This window comes from Telmatherina bonti (assembly GCF_933228915.1).
Source record: "Telmatherina bonti genome assembly, chromosome: 4".
Taxonomy (NCBI): Eukaryota; Metazoa; Chordata; class Actinopteri; order Atheriniformes; family Telmatherinidae; genus Telmatherina; species Telmatherina bonti.
In genome coordinates this window covers 9,039,443-9,055,338 of record NC_136622.1, presented here as the reverse complement: position 1 = coordinate 9,055,338, position 15,896 = coordinate 9,039,443, and the positions used below count along the sequence as shown (strand labels likewise).

The 15,896-nt window shown below is 44.9% G+C and overlaps 1 protein-coding gene across 2 annotated transcripts in view; it reads left to right on the top strand.

The window, feature by feature from the left end:
- The first annotated feature begins 9,097 nt into the window (after positions 1–9,097).
- The window catches only part of nfatc2a (nuclear factor of activated T cells 2a), a 50,245-nt gene continuing 43,446 nt past the window's right edge, over positions 9,098–15,896 (top strand). For both annotated transcript variants that reach the window (XM_079239566.1, XM_079239565.1), the window contains exons 1-5: positions 9,098–9,212; positions 10,555–11,479; positions 11,551–11,719; positions 15,331–15,533; positions 15,626–15,798. In XM_079239566.1, coding sequence (XP_079095692.1) covers positions 9,155–9,212; positions 10,555–11,479; positions 11,551–11,719; positions 15,331–15,533; positions 15,626–15,798 — 1,528 coding nt within the window. In that variant the 5' untranslated portion in view covers positions 9,098–9,154. The remainder of the gene's footprint in view (positions 9,213–10,554; positions 11,480–11,550; positions 11,720–15,330; positions 15,534–15,625; positions 15,799–15,896) is intronic.

Genomic DNA, 15,896 nt, shown 5'->3' with positions numbered 1-15,896 from the left:
TGTCTGAGGTACCTGGAGTAACTTTAAAAAAAAAAACTTGTTCATGGTCCCGCTTTATTTTCTACACTGTTAAATGTTTTGACCTTTAGTTGAACATCAGAAACAAAGCTGTAGCCACACAGGAGACTCTTCATCAGTTTTCTTTCAGCTGGACCGTCTGGAAAACACATTGGTCTGATTAAAGTTGAGTTTTTAGAAGAAACTCTTTGTTCTTAGAGGATAAAACGTGCTGCGTTTAAGGCCAAACGTGGCTGAGATTCTTCAAACTTCTTCGTTTTAATATGCAGCCACATTCCTCAGAGCTACATGTTCACATTAGAGCTGCAGTCTGCATCCAACTTTTTTTCTTCTTCCACTGGATAAATGCTTAAGTTACACCATTGAAAGAAAACCATTGAACTAATTCAACACCATGAAAATTGAAATTCCACTCCAGGATCAGCAGAGCTGCCCGCTAACCTCAATGTTCCTGCCAAACATTCCCATCAGGGACTGAGGAAATTCTCCGATTTACAAGCTCAGGATTTGGAATATTTAAAGGATCTTTCTGCTTTTACATAACACATCCAGACTAATTATCACAATGTCAGTGGGTTTTATCTTTGGCTCTCAGAGACAGGAATTAGTTTCCAGCTTGGAAACATCATGTTTCCCAGACAGAACATCATGAATCTGCTTCAGAGTGGCCCCAGCTGCCAGCCTCCCGACCAGAGGGGCCGAAGAGGGCACAGACCCACGCGGGGACCTTTTCCAGCCCCGGCAACTGTATCATGGAGGTCTTCGCCTACTTCACAGCAGATCTGCTTCAGGTTTCAGCTCAACTCCACCTCCTCACATTTCATTAGTTTACATGTTTTATTTGGTTTTGGTGGTTAAAAAAAAAAAACAAAAAAACAAACTTAAAAGTCAATGTCATGTCAGTGATTTATCCCAAAACAAAAACGCAAAAGCAAAACTAATAAAAGTCCCAACCTATGAAAGATGTTCACCTTTGTGAGGCGCTTCCCCTCGCAGTGTTAATAAGCCTTTAACTAAAGAAGATCCCATTAGGACACCCTGACCAACAGGTCGGCAGCACACATCATGGAAAATACTAATAATTACAAACTCTACCAATAATTTATTTTTTTCTCACAGTTTGTCAGATTATTAAGTTCAGCAGGTGAAGCCAGGCTCTGTTCAGTGAATTCTCGCCAGCTGGTGAGAAGGACAGAAGGAAAAGCATTTTCAGCTCGGTCTGGAATTAAACACAACCTTCTCTCTTAGTTTATGGACTGAATTTATGACAAGCTTGAAGACGGGTCATGATCCGCCAGAGAGCCCTGAGACTTGTACTGTAATCATTCTAGTAGCTTGTCTTAGTTGTTATTGGCTGGACGGTTTCTGGTAAACCACGTTTGAGTGAAAATATTATGAGTTTTATTTAATTTAAAACTGGTTTCAAGGCCTGCAAATGAGACGGAAGTGTTTTTTTTATGACTTCTTTATATCAGTTTGCATCTGCCTCTTTCCTTTTTTCTACTTTTTATTATTTTATTTACTATTATCCATCAGATGAGGAGGCTCAGGCATCTGGTGAGGATGCCTCCTGGACGCCTCCCTGGTGAGGTGCACGTTGCTCCAGGAGGAGACGCCTGGGAACACCCAGCACATGCTGGGATTAGATCTCTTGGCCGGCCTGGGAACAACTTGGGATCCGTCCTGATGGGCTGGAAAGAGGGATGTGTGGACATCGCTGGAAAGGCAGCTGCCCCTACAACCCAAGCCCAGATAAGCGCTAGAAAATGCATGGTTTTTCCTTATTTTTATGATTTTTCCTAACTTTTTATTAATTTATTTGATATTTATTTTGTTTTTATTTCATCCAGTAATTAATTTTTATTCCTCTTTTGATTGATTGTATTTTGTTTTTATATAGTTGTGAATAAATTAAGACAAAAGACCTTTATTCATCTGTCATTGGGAAAATTTGGTGTTGTAAACAGTCATATGTTGGATACACAGTAAACACAGAACCAGAATAAGAAAAACACACTTAAATGTATGCAGAGAAAGACAACAGTCCACAGGAGAAGAAAAGCCTGAAGTCTGGCCAATAGAGCACTTTATCATCAGCATAAAATGGTACATTAGACCCGTTATCACACAGATTACAAATAAATGCAGACAATAAAACCGGTCTGAAGCCTGAGTCCAGTGAAAATAGGAGGAGCGAGCTGACTGGACAAGCTGTGATCTGAAACTTCCTCCCCACATGGAAGGCTACGGCTAACAGGTTAGCATTTAAAATGTCAGTGTAAACAAGAAGCTGGTGATCCTGATTTTATTTAGAAATTCCCCAAACAGCAACTCATCTAAATGTATTAACAGATAAACAAAACTTCCCTCTGTATCGGTGATTCAGAAACATGGAAGCATGGAAGATGTGTGCTTGTTGACAGCAAACAGAAGCTGACCCCGCCCAGGGAATCCCAGGGAGGAAAAGCTTTAGGTATCAGGAATTTGGTCTCATTTGCATGACAGAGGAGGATCCCAGAGATCAGCTTGTCTGCATGGATGCAGTTAGCTGTGTAGAAATAACAGAAACCAGTGAGGGTTGAGCTGGAATAGCTCCAGATAATGAAGCAGCCTCTGAAAGTGACTTGTTTACTACTGTGTGTTATGCCTCTGTGTAAACACAACGACAAACCCTTTACAGAAACATTGCAGAGCATGAACACACACCCTCCTCTGGAGCTATTTATAGCTGCTTGGGCTTGGAATGCTTTGATTTGTCTTTGCAGCCTGGACTCTCATGTGTTTCCCTGCCTCTCCCTGTGATCCCTGATGGTTCTGACTAATGCCCCCAAACCAGCATTACAACACCACCCTGCCCATCCACCTGCACACGGACTGGATTAGAGACACCTCGCTCCCTCTCTTTCTTTCTTTCTGCAGAGTAAATATAGGAAGGATTGTTCCTGTGGAGGCTGAAACCCAGTCAGTTGGAATGGGAGGAGTAGGTTTTGCTTTCAGCCAAATTTGGGTTATTTTCAGTTTGTTTTGACGACCAAATTTAGCCGCTTTGCATCCATTCAGCGCAGATTACAGATAAAGAAGGTTGGAGTTATGAAATGCTGTGGGCTTGAGTTGGAAAACTGCTGAGGAGGGAAAAAGCCGCCAGACTGAACCACATTTCCACTCTTCACTTCTACTACTGACATTCAAGTATTGATCAGAGCCTGATTGCATGAGGCGGTGTTATCCAGCGGGGATGTGTGTCGTTTCCACGTCGGTGGGGCGTATAGTTCATTTATGCAGCTGGAAAAAACAGCTAAATGTTTTCCACGGATCTCCCGATGTGGCAGGAAGGAAATGAGATTTCTTCTTGCACAATGACATGCCAGCAGATCCTGAAAGTTGTAACCCAAAGCCCATCTGGAGCGGTCCGTGCCTCCACTGCATCTAACACCAGCTGAGAGTTGGGAAACATCTGGGGCTTCTTCATCATTAAAAAGCAATCCAAGAATTCCATGATCCCACTGAACCATCCTCCTCTGGAAACTGTGGGACTGAAAGTCCACCTCTTCCCTCAGTGGTGTGTTTAATGTTTCTTCCTTGGCTTGATTCTAGTTCGTGGTGCAAACAGAAAGCTGTTGTTCTTCTGAGGCTTTAACTTTCGCTCTGAACGCGGCTTATCATCAGCTTCATCTCGTTTGTAACACAAACCTGCCATCCAGACCGCCAACATGATGTCTCCCCACCTTGTAATGTTCCCATTTCTTGTCTCGAATTTTAGAATCAGGACATTTTCCCCCATTCTGTCTGCATGGCTGTCTTCAGGTTCCCATAGCAACGCTCGCTTATGTCGTCCCGTCGGCTGGTGATGCAGTAAACGTTGTTTATGATGCTGCTATTAGTCAGTCATGCTGCTAATTTCATTTATGGCATCAGCTTGGTATGGCCTGCTTCCAGGGGTCTCAACCGTGCGGCTGGCAGGGCCGGATTAAAAGTGCACATGGCCCGTGGGCCCAGAGTGTTCCAGGGGCCCCCTTCCCCACTGAAACATTGGCTCACACGATGTATTTGGTAAATAGAAAAATAGCAGAAGATGTAATAATAATAATAATAATAATAATAATAATAATAATAATAATAATCTTATAAAAGTGATACTAATGAAAGTAACTAATTCCTGATTTTTCCACATGAATTTTCCTTTTTTCATATTAAAAAGTGAAACATTATGAGGCAGGATAATAACAGCTGCATAGATATGACTGAAGTTTGTATTATGAGGTGAGTCAGTTCGTCAGGTCAGCATTGTGGAAATACACACGTACGTACTTATAATATAACTTCTAGATCTGGAAAAGTTGTGTGAACTTTCTGCTTATTTATATAAGACAATAATTAGATAAAGTTTGTGTTTCAGCTGTTTATAACAATCCAGTAAAGTTCCTGGTGTCTGTAATTGTTATTGTTACCAGACATCACACAGACATGAGACAGGTACACCCTGGACAAGCAGTCTGAAGACATAAGAAACTAAACCAGCTGCTGTCCATGATGTTTTAAAGGATATTTCATTAAATATAAACATCTTGATAATTTATTTCTTCACACTGAAACAAAGAGAGAAATGTGGAGTTTTCCTTCTTTTCATGCTGATATTTGACAAACTGGCAATCAACTTGAGCTGAATGTGGAACCTGAACTAAGCTGAGAGTGAGATCTCTGATCCAACATCTGAAGAGATCATTCATCATCATCATCATCATCATCATCATCATCATCCTGTAAACAGTTCCATTCATGTTTTATAAGGAGAAAAATGTGCGTAGCAAAAGTCCCTGCTTCTCCTTGTTCCTTGAAATTCCTTGGAAGGTTTTCCAGGACATACCTTCCATCAGGGGGGGTCCAGCTCTAGTCCTCGAAGGTCACAATCCTGCAGGATTTCCATGTATTCCTGCTCCAACACACCTGACTCTGATGACTCAGTCACTGGGCAGAACTTGGCTGTTGGATCAGATCAATGTGAGCCAGGTGTGTCGGAGAAGGGATACATGGAAAACCTGAAGGACCCTCGAGGACCGACTTTAGACATCCCTGCTTTATAAGGTTTCCTCATATCACAGCTCCATGTTTTGGATTTAAAAGCTGGATTAGACACGTGTCATGTTTTTGCCACCCTGATCTCCCGGCGCTCATCATTGATTACTCGATCCACCTGCTGGCTTCCTAATTGCCTCTGCTACCTCATTCAGTTCACCTGGTTTCCTTTTCTCTCACTGCCTACTTAAGCTCCCTCCAATCCCTCCTTCTCTGCCAGATAATAATCAGACCTATGTCTAGTTTTGTTCCAGCGTTCTACGGATTGATCCTCAGTTGCCGACCTTCTGCTTTATGCCCCTGGATTACCCTCCTTGCCTTGCCCTCGACGGACACCGCTACCTTTCGGATCTTCTGGTTACCGACCCTGCCTGTCTTTGGATCTCTGAGCCTTGTCTTTGCCTGGACGAGTATTTTGCCATCCTGTTTACCTCCCAGCTGTTGCCTGGTTTCTTCTGCAGACCACTCCCCTGGACTGATCTTCTGTTCATACTCCTCCACCAATAAACTGGTCATTTGTCCAGAACTCCCTGTGTGTGGCTGAATTACGGATCCTCAGGGTAACTCATTACAACACGTTACACTTGGAAAGCAGAGCCAGCGCTCTGACCCAGACGGCTTTACCCCGCCGAGCTGTTTTACAGTGTCGGAAAATGCTGCATGAACTCAGAATAATAAGAAGAAAAAAACAAAAAATGGAAGAGCAAACTCAGCCGTCTGGACACAAGCAGTTTTCCTCTCTTAAGCCTGCTCCGTATTCATTTACTCATTCATGATTTGGGTTGCATAATAGTTCCGTAACGGTGGAGGAATTTCCATCTGGTGGATGAGGCTGCTGGACTCCAGACTGCAGTCATCTTAATATTCATTCACAATAATCCACGTCTTGATCCAAACCTCTGATTACTTACACACACACACACACACACACACACACACACACATTTTTCCATCGTTCATGTTTTACTTCAGCTCAGCAACACAAATGCTCTGGAAGGCCGAGCCACATCATTGTCACACGTCCATCCTGATTAAATCCCTCTTTTTGTACTTTATATTATCATATTTCATAAATTATATACAATGACCATGATTCCACTAAAATGTTCATGTCTGTGTAAAACATAAAATAAAAACAGAATAAAACTTATTTAAAAAGTATCTTTTTTTCCCCCAATAAAACATAAATAACACATAAAACTTAGAAAATGAGACATTTTACAGGGAAAATATCAGCTCATTTTGAGTCTGACGGCAGCAACACATCTAGCTGGAACAGAAAAACACAAGGCTTGAAAAGTTTTTACAGAAAAAGAAAAATAAAACCTGGAGGAGTATTTGACAACTAGGTTAAATCGAACAGGTCAGTCACATGACTGATATAAAAGGAGCATTTCAGAGAGGCAGAGTCTCTCAGATGTTAAGTTTAGCAAAGGTTCACCAATCTGACACCAGCTGGGTCTAGAAGTTGTGAAACAGTTTGACAAAAATGTTCCCTGATGTAAAATCAATATGAATATATCATTAATATTTTGAATATCCTGCCATCTGCAGTTTATAATATCATAAAATGATTTAGGAAATCTGGAATCTCTCTGTGTGCTCGGGGAAAAAGCTGGATGCTGGTGGTCTGGAGGTTCTCAGGCAGCTCTGCAGGTAAAACCAGACATGATTCTCTACTGAAAACCACTGCTTGGACTCAGGAAGACTTCCAGAAATCACTGTGAAAATAGTTCACAGCAATCATGCAAAGAAGAAACCAAATGTGAACCAGAAACACGCCGTCTTCTCTGGACCAAAGCTCATCTAAAATGTTCTGAGTGGAAACCTGGATGAAGATGTGGAATAGTTTGTGGACAGCATGGACGGCGTGTCCTGCAGACTAAAGAGGAGAGGGAGCATCCAGCTTGTTATCAGCCTGCATCTCTGATGGGATGGGGTTGCATTAGTGCCGATGGCGTGGGCAGCTTCCACATCTGGGAAGCTCCATCAATGCTGAAACATCTGCTCCCATCCAGACAACGTCTCTTTCAGGGAAGACCTTGCAGGTTCCACCATGCTGGACCACATCCTGCATCATCACAGCAGCATGGTGGAACAGGAGAACTGGTCCGCTGCAGTCCAGTTTCACCAGTACTTTAACCAGTCTCTCCTCCACCGCCTACAGCTGGTCCAGAACTCAGCTGCCCGCCTGTAAACGGGTAAAAGACGATGTGAGCACATTGCCCCCGTGCTGCGATCTCTTCACTGGCTGCCTGTCTCTTTTACAATAGTTTTTAAAGTTTTTCTTTTGGCTTTTAAATGTTTAAATGGTCTGGCATCTCTGTGCCTTTCTGAGCTACTGCAACATCATTGTCCCGTTAGAGCTCTTAGATCAGAAGCCCAGATGCTTCTGGTAGTCCCGAGGACTCGACTCGTGGAGACGGAGCCTTTTCTGCAGTAGCTGTTCCAAACTCTGGAACAGTCCTCCTCTTTCGGTCTGCTGGGACTTTAAGTGGTTTTAAGTCTCTTTTGAAAACTCATCTTTTTATGTTGGCTTTTAACTCCAGAGTGCAGGACCACTAGGTCTTTTCTGTCTTATTTTGTCTAATAACTACTATGTTGTCTTTATTATGGTGCTTTTAAATGGTAAAATGGACTTGTACTTCTATAGCGCTTTTCTAGTCATACAGACCACTCAAAGCGCTTTACACTACTTGTCACATTCACCCATTCACACACACACACACACCCCGATAGGCACATCGGGGGGCAGCTGGGGGTCTTGCCCTAGGACACTTGGGCCTGTTAGGGGAAGCCTAACTTTCTGGTTGAAGGACAACTGCTCTTCCTCCTGAGCTACAGCCGCCCAATGTTAATGTTGATTTATTTTATTTGACCTGTACAGCACTTTGGTTACTTTGAGATCCATGAAAGTGCTACAAACAAAGTTTGATTGATTGATTGATTAAGTACAAAACATCATGGAAGCATGTAATGATAAAATCTCTGTTCTATTCTTTCTTTCTATGTTTTATTTATATTTCAGGGGAATACGAGTTGGTTTCTTAGTGTAACATCAGCGTTCAGATCCAGATCGGCTGCAGTTCTTGTCGCTGAAACAGTTAATCTCAGTTTAGCTTCCCTTCCTGTGAAAATGTGGATTTGTTCATTAAAATTAATACATTTCTGGTTCCCAGTTTCCTGAACATTAGCATCCACCCTGACATGATTCTCAAACTTCTAATTGTGAGCTCAGATGCAACAAATTATTATTATTATTATAATTTTTTTAAACATCGTGGGGAGAAGTCAAGTACTTTCTCCTGTATATAAGTTATATAAGCAGTCCTGTGGACATGTCCTCCTGGTTACTTTGCTCTAACTGGGTCTTGTTTCCAGCCTGTAGAAGATGCTGCAGACTACATTTCCATGTTGTAATGGAAAAGTAAGTTCTTCCCCTCAGCGGAAACAAAGGAATTCCCTTTATTCCTCCTTCATCAAATCAGCTCTTTACATCCATAAAGAAATAATATTGGATTTTAACGTGGACTATAAACTGAACTGTAAGCAGATATTTCATGTCCTGAATGCTACAATCAGAGTTTTCTCTTTGTCCTGCGGTCACTGCTTTACTCCTACAATGAAGTTCTTGTGTGCTTCTGTGTGAGAGAAGCCGCAGAAATGCCTTGGCGCATGCAGGAGCCGCAGACGTCATGGATTCCTGAGTGTGGGGCTTTGCAGGAAAGCCCTGAGTCTCCGACATGGAGCCGCTCCAGGTTTCCATGGCAAAGGCGCACAAACAGGAGGAAACACTGAGGGAATCCCGTTATTTTACAGCGTTGGAGCATTATAAACACCCAGAGCGGAGAAGGAAGCCGCTCTGGATGTTCAGCTTTTCCTCACAGAGCTGGAGGAAGACGGACTTCAGAGCAGAACCACTGCTGGACGCGTGTTTGTGAATAGAACCTTTCTTTTCTGCTTCATTCCAGTGATTTCAACCGAAGATTTTTTTTTTCCTCTGCTATGGTTGTTTGAGGAGAGCTTTTTTTTCTGGCTTTTTGTTCCGTTTTTCTTTTTCCAGATGTTCAGAGAGACTTGGAGGCTGGCTCAGTACCACATGATGAGATCGATGGATCAAGGTACTGCTCAAGTGTTGTGATGATCTGGTAATCAAAACTTTTTTTTTTTTTTTTTAGCAGAGTAACCCTGGGAGTGTGTGGGGCTCGGATGGTGACAGTGAGAGTTAAGTGTGTGTGTGTGTGTGTGTGTGTGTTTAGAAAAGGTGAAGTGTAGATTTAGTAACCCGGTTTCACACGTGGAAGTCCAGATGTTCTAAAGTCTGACAGAAATCCTCAGATAAAAGTGGTCTTGGATGAATCTAGGTCACTGATCTGCCGCACGAGCAGCTTGTCTGTTGTTTTTATTTATTTATTTATTCATTTATTCATACTGATCCCTCCTAAATGTTGTTTTTACTTTTAGTTGAATAAACATCCAGACTTTCAGCCCGTTCCGTGTTTGCTGACGGTGCACGTAGAGCTGAGGGTCCCGGTGGCGAGCCTGTTGCGTCGTGCGTAAATCTGGGGATACCCCTAGGAGATCCTGCGCGTGTACGCTTCTGGCAGGAGGCGTGATGGGACGCCTCATGTGGCAATGTGTGTGTGTGTGCGTGTGTGTGTGTGTGTGTGTGTGTGTTAGCAGAATAAAAAGGTTGTTTTTCTGTCTTTGCTTTCGGACCCGAGCAGCAGCGCGTCACTGCAGCCCGTCGGACACCCGGGGGCAGCAGCAGGCCGCCGGCGGGACTCATCTCCGGTTCTGATGCTTTCCACTGTTCATCTTATCTGTTTGCTGTTGGAGGCATCAGGGTGTGTGTGTGTGTGTGTGTGTGTGTGTGTGTGTGTGTGTGTGTGGTGGTGGTGGGGGGGGGGGTATTTTCCTCTCTGAAAATAACCGCGGAGAAGTGAAACAGGAAACTTCACCTGCCTGCAGCTTTATTACCAATGCGCGCGCGCGCATGCGAGCAGGTTCCCCTAACCGTCACCAGCCGCGCGGATCCTGCTCGCCTGTCGGTTCGTCTGTCTGCAGCTCGGTGGGGAATCACGCACATATGAGCTCCTTTTACGACCAGAAGGAGCTGGAGGAGGAGTTCGGCCGAACCGTCTGTCCCGATGAAGACCTGGAGTTTGAGTACTTGTTTGAATATGAGCCTCCTGACGCGCGCTTTGCTGCGGGAGATCCAGGTGGGTCCGCCTGGCTTAACCCAGGTCCTCTTTGGTCCGATCAGATCCGCGCTGTCTGCAGGATGTGTTTGTGTGAATGAAGAGTAAAACAGGAAGTAAATCAGACAGAAGGTTCTGGTATGAAGTCATGAAGCTTTCATTTGTTTAAACAAACGCAGCAGAAATGTAAAATGGATCCAGAAAGGCATCCCAGATGTGTGTGTTCCGGATCAACATCTTGTCCTCTCTGCTTCCCCTTCAGATGACCCCAGCCTCCCATCAAACAAAGTCCTCAGTCCTGAATCTGAGCAGGCTTTTCCTCTGGATCAGACCTCCCCTTATAGGATCAAGTCCTGCAGCCCCTCCTGCAACACAGAGGTTCTGTCCGGGTACGAGAACCAGGAGGCCAGAAGCTACCTGGACAGTACCCGGTCCGCAGGCCTCGCCCTGAGCCCTCGGATCGAGATCACCCCCTCCCGCGAGCACTACAGCCACGGCAGGGACTCCCTTCAGAACCAGCGCCTGAACATCAGCCCTAGACCCACCCTCACTGTGCCGGGCCATGACAACCTGGCCTACCGGGAGCCCCAGTGCCTGAGCCCCGCCAGCAGCAACTCCTCCACCAGCTGGCACTCAGAGAACTACTCCCCCTGGGCGTCGCCCTGCGTGTCCCCCAGCGGAGGCCAGAATCCTGGAGACCTCTGCCCCCGCTTGCAGAGCATCCACACTGGCTCCCCGCGCACCTCCCCGGGCACCTCCCCTCGGACCAGCCTCGCTGAGGAAAGTTGCCTTGGACCCCGCTCACCCTCCCCAAGACCCGGCTCCCGCTCCACCTCCCCGCAGGGAAAACGCACCTACGAAATGTACCGGAATCCAGGTTTGATCCCTAGACACCGCTCCCGCAGTCCCTCCCCAAGCAGCGGCCATGAGGACCCCAACATGGGAGCCCAGTACACACACAGCGGCCTCGCCGATGGCACCAACGGGTTCGGAACCACTCAGCCTGGGCTGCTGCCCACCAAATTAGTCAAGACGTCCAACCAGGTTTACGCCCTGTACCCTGATAACCACGGCGACGGGAGCTACCTGGTGTCCTGTGATCAGGACATGAAATCCAAACCAGCTGCAGAACCTTTCTTTGTCATCCCCCCAATCTGGCCCAAACCGCTGGTCTCCAGCATCTGCAGGTAAAGTGGGGAAAACTTTCCTGATGCTATCACCTTCCTGATGTTTGAGTGACTTTCTTTGTCCTTCGTAGCATCCCTGTGGCTTCGCTTCCCCCTCTGGAATGGCCCATTCCCAGTCGTACAGACCAGTACGAGCTCAGCATCGAGGTGCAGCCCAAACCGCATCACAGAGCTCACTATGAAACGGAGGGAAGCAGGGGTGCCGTCAAAGCCCCCACTGGAGGCCACCCCGTCATTCAGGTACATCTCACACCTTTAGTAACCCGCTAGATCTCCGGCGCCCCCAACAGCTGTCACTCATACCAGCAGCAGTGTCTCAGGACTGTAGTGTGTAACTCTGGATGGATAGCTTCCCTTTCCAGACATCTGTAGAGGTTTCCATTTCTATCATGTTCAGGTTTACAAATCAGACATAAAATGTCGTTTTTATTCACACTCTATATATAGAGCTCCTTAAAAACACCATTATTTATCATGTTGCTAATAGGCATCTGTCATGACCTTGAAGTAAACTTTCCACCAATGAGAGATGTTCATTTGACAGGAATGTCCAGTATGCAGCAGCCAAAGATAAAAAAAAAGTGAGCAGAAAGTTCATCTATGGCTGGAAAAAAAACCCAAAAAATGTTTATGATGCACGTAGGTGCCAGAAACCAGCTGAGTTGGAGTTGCTTTAGTGAGGATAGGAGGTAGATAGTAGCACAAACAGCTGGTGGAAGTAGCATGAATATGTGGGAGAATGATGTGCAGATGACAAAAGGCCTGATTGCTGCTGATCTGTGTGTTGTTTCTACAAAGTTCTGTGTTTTGGCCGGTCCTTATGCTGCTGGATCTACTGACACATTCATTTTCCATCATTTTAGCCTCATAATCCGACAACCTGAAAAACACGATGTCTGAATGTTTACTGGCAGTCATGCTTTTTTACATGAAAGGATAAAAAAACAGGTGAACGGAAAATAGTAAAAAAAAAATGGCTTGGACCTTTGATGGTTCGAGATGGGAGAATCAGAACCAGAATCAGAGGTCTGGTTGTGCTTGAGCCAGTTTGCAGGTTTGTTTGTTCGCTGTTAGGCTGATGTCAGCGAGGAAGAAAACATCAGAGTGACTTTTATGATGCTACTTCTCACTTTCTAAAACAAATGACTGCGGACTCCATGTGGGATAGACAACACATGAAACCAGGACAGTCCCCCCCCCCACTCAGCTCCGATCAGGTCAGGGAGCTTTCTGTTTTCTGTTGGTTTTAACCACCCACACACACACACACACACACACACACACACACAGGTCTGAGTTCCTCTTCCACACCGCTCGCCTCACAGTGCAGCATTTGTTAGAGGAAGCTGACCTGTGTGTGTTGGAACGCACCGATGTGTGTGTGAAAACAGAAAAAAACAAAGAATTCCTCAGAATTATTATTTTATTCTGAAAGACAAGTTGTCTTCCTTCTTCTTCGCTGTGAGACCGTCTGAACTGGATCAGCTGGGACCCAGTTCCAGCTGACTGGAAAGTCTGTAAACAGTTCAGCTTCCCCTTTTTTTTACGTTACCGTGGCAACATTTCAGTGTTGTTTTTTTGTCTGCGACAATCGGGACTTTGTGAAAATGAGGCATTTCTTGCACCTTTTCCATTTTCTGACTGTCCCTGAAGGCCTCACCCTGAGGTCACTTCTGTGGGCCAATGAGACGGTCAAGCCTGGCTGGCCGCCGTTACACTCCTTCATCCCTCCATCCCTCCGCTCTCTCTCTCTCTGAGCCTCGTGTCCTCCACTTTACTTTTCCTAAAGCTCTGAGTCATGACTCAGTGCTCCTTGCTGCCATGACAACGGCTGGGCCGCTCATGCTGTGTATCATCTACCTGCATATGGTAGATGATGCAAGCTCATTCATGTTGCCACGGTTTCTGCTTACACTGAGCAGCTGCTTTCATCCGCTCAGATCAACAGGAACTGGTTTTCCATTCAGCCCCAGTTCCTAAAATGTTAGTTCTCTGTAAATGTAAATAAAAACCGAATTATACGATTTAGAAATCTCATCGACCCGTATTTTATTCCCAGTAGGACATGAACAACCTATCAGATGCTGACTCCAACAGTCCTTTTACCATTATATGGAAATGTGAGCTGACTGAGAAGCTGATGCAGCAACACATCTGTAAAAAGCAGTTCCAGGATGATGTTTAGCATCGTGCAGTTTCCCCTCTTCTTCTAACATCTGTATGGGAATGTCTTGGATGTGAGGAGAGCAGTTACTGGAGTTTTAGGAGAGTTGTCCCTTTCTGGTCTGATGCCGGATTCCAGCTGCTCTACAGTCCTAAACTTTGCTTGTTCGATCAAAAAACAGATGTTGCCTAAAACCTCCATGTGTTTTAAAGCATTGATGGAGCTTCCCAGATGTGGAAGCTGCCCACGCCATCGGCACTAATGCAACCCCATCCCATCAGAGATGCAGGCTGATAACAAGCTGGATGCTCCCTCTCCTCTTTAGTCTGCAGGACACGCCGTCCATGCTGTCCACAAACTATTCCACATCTTCATCCAGGTTTCCACTCAGAACATTTTAGATGAGCTTTGGTCCAGAGAAGACGGCGTGTTTCTGGATCCTCTTCACATATGATGGAGCTTTAACCTGCATGTGTGGATTTCAGCCTGAACTGGGTTCACTGTGTTTCTGGAAGTCTTCCTGAGTTCATGCACTGGTTTCCAGTAAAGAATCATGTCTGTCTGAGCTAAAGATCACCAGCATCCAGTGTCGTGCCAACCACACACACATTCCTCTTCATTCTCTGAATCTTCTGATGATATCATGCACTAGATGGTGGATCTTTAAAGATTCACCATTTTACATTGAGGAAATTGAAACTGTTTCACCATTTTGGACCCATTGTCTCTCAGGTTGATGAACCTCTGTCCATCTTTCCACCTGAGAGACTCTGCCTCTTTGAAATGCTCCTCTTTATACCCAGTTATGTTATTGACCTGTTGCTGATAACCATAATTAGTTGCCAATGCTCCTTTTGCTTTGTACCAATGACTTTTCCAGCCATGTTGCAGCTTTCTACAGGTGTGTTGTTGCCATCATGTATAAAATGTTTATGCTTTACAGGGGAAAACATGTGTGTGTCGATGAGCTTATTTACATTTACTCAGCATTTAAACTCTTTTAGTACTGGGATTGTAAAAATAAACCAGCCATGGTTTTGGGGTTCCTCTAAAACGAGAGGCAAAGTTCTGCATTTAAAATCCAGTCTGTGGTTGAGGGCTGTTGTGCACTTTACAGTTTTGCACCACGCAGCATGACGATACAAGTCGATGTTTTGTGGTTTGTTCAGGAGTTACTTCCAGGTTACAAGTCATATATTGGTGGCCTTTCTTTCAGTTTCACCCACACATTTGTTTCAGTTGCAGGACATTAAAACGACTTAGTTACTGCTTTTTCTCAGTAATAGATTCCTGCTGAAGGCCTCTTACAGTCAAGAAAAAAGTGTGTGTAAGGGTGTAGGGTTTGTTTGCACAAAGAAAACCTCCGGAAATGCAGAGCAGCAGTAAGCGTAACAAGTTTAACATTTTAACTTTGTGTCTATTTCCTCCCCTCACAGAGGAAGCTGTTTCATTAACAACTTGAAAATTTAGTTACACCTTTGGCCCTCAGGCCTCAAAATGGCCTCACTCATAAAAGTGTAATTATAATCTTCTTTTTTTTTATTTTCATTACATCAAACATTTTTAACAACTGCAGACCTCACCATAGAAACAAGGCTTTTACTTGCTGATTGATTTTATTTTAACATGCCCTGTCCGTCACGTGTTCACAGTTCAGCGAATGGTGTCTGTTTATGTTTGTGTGCAGCTTCATGGCTACAGAGGCAAGGATCCGCTTGGCCTGCAGATTTTCATCGGAACGGCAGACGAACGCATCCTCAAGCCTCACGCCTTTTATCAAGTCCACAGAATCACCGGCAAGACTGTCACCACCACCAGCTTCGAGAAGGTTGTTAACGGCACCAAAGTCCTGGAGATCCCACTGGAGCCAAAGAACAACATGAAAGCAGTGTGAGATGTCAAGGATCATCTTCCCAGGAAGTCTTTTGCTTAAACCTTCCATTCCTGATTTGCTCCAACTTTTTGTCTTGTTCTTCTTACAGAATTGACTGTGCTGGGATTCTGAAGCTCAGGAACGCTGATATCGAGCTGAGGAAGGGCGAGACGGATGTTGGTCGGAAAAATACCCGAGTTCGCCTTGTGTTTCGTGTGCACATACCTCAGCCTGGAGGACAGTATGTCTCTCTCCAGGCGGCATCGCATCCCATCGAGTGCTGTAAGCAGCAAACACATTTCTGCCTCCGTTTCAGCTTTTCTTACAAGTGGTGCATGTCCTGCTTCATATACTTTGTGCTTCCCGCTGAGGTCAAGCTG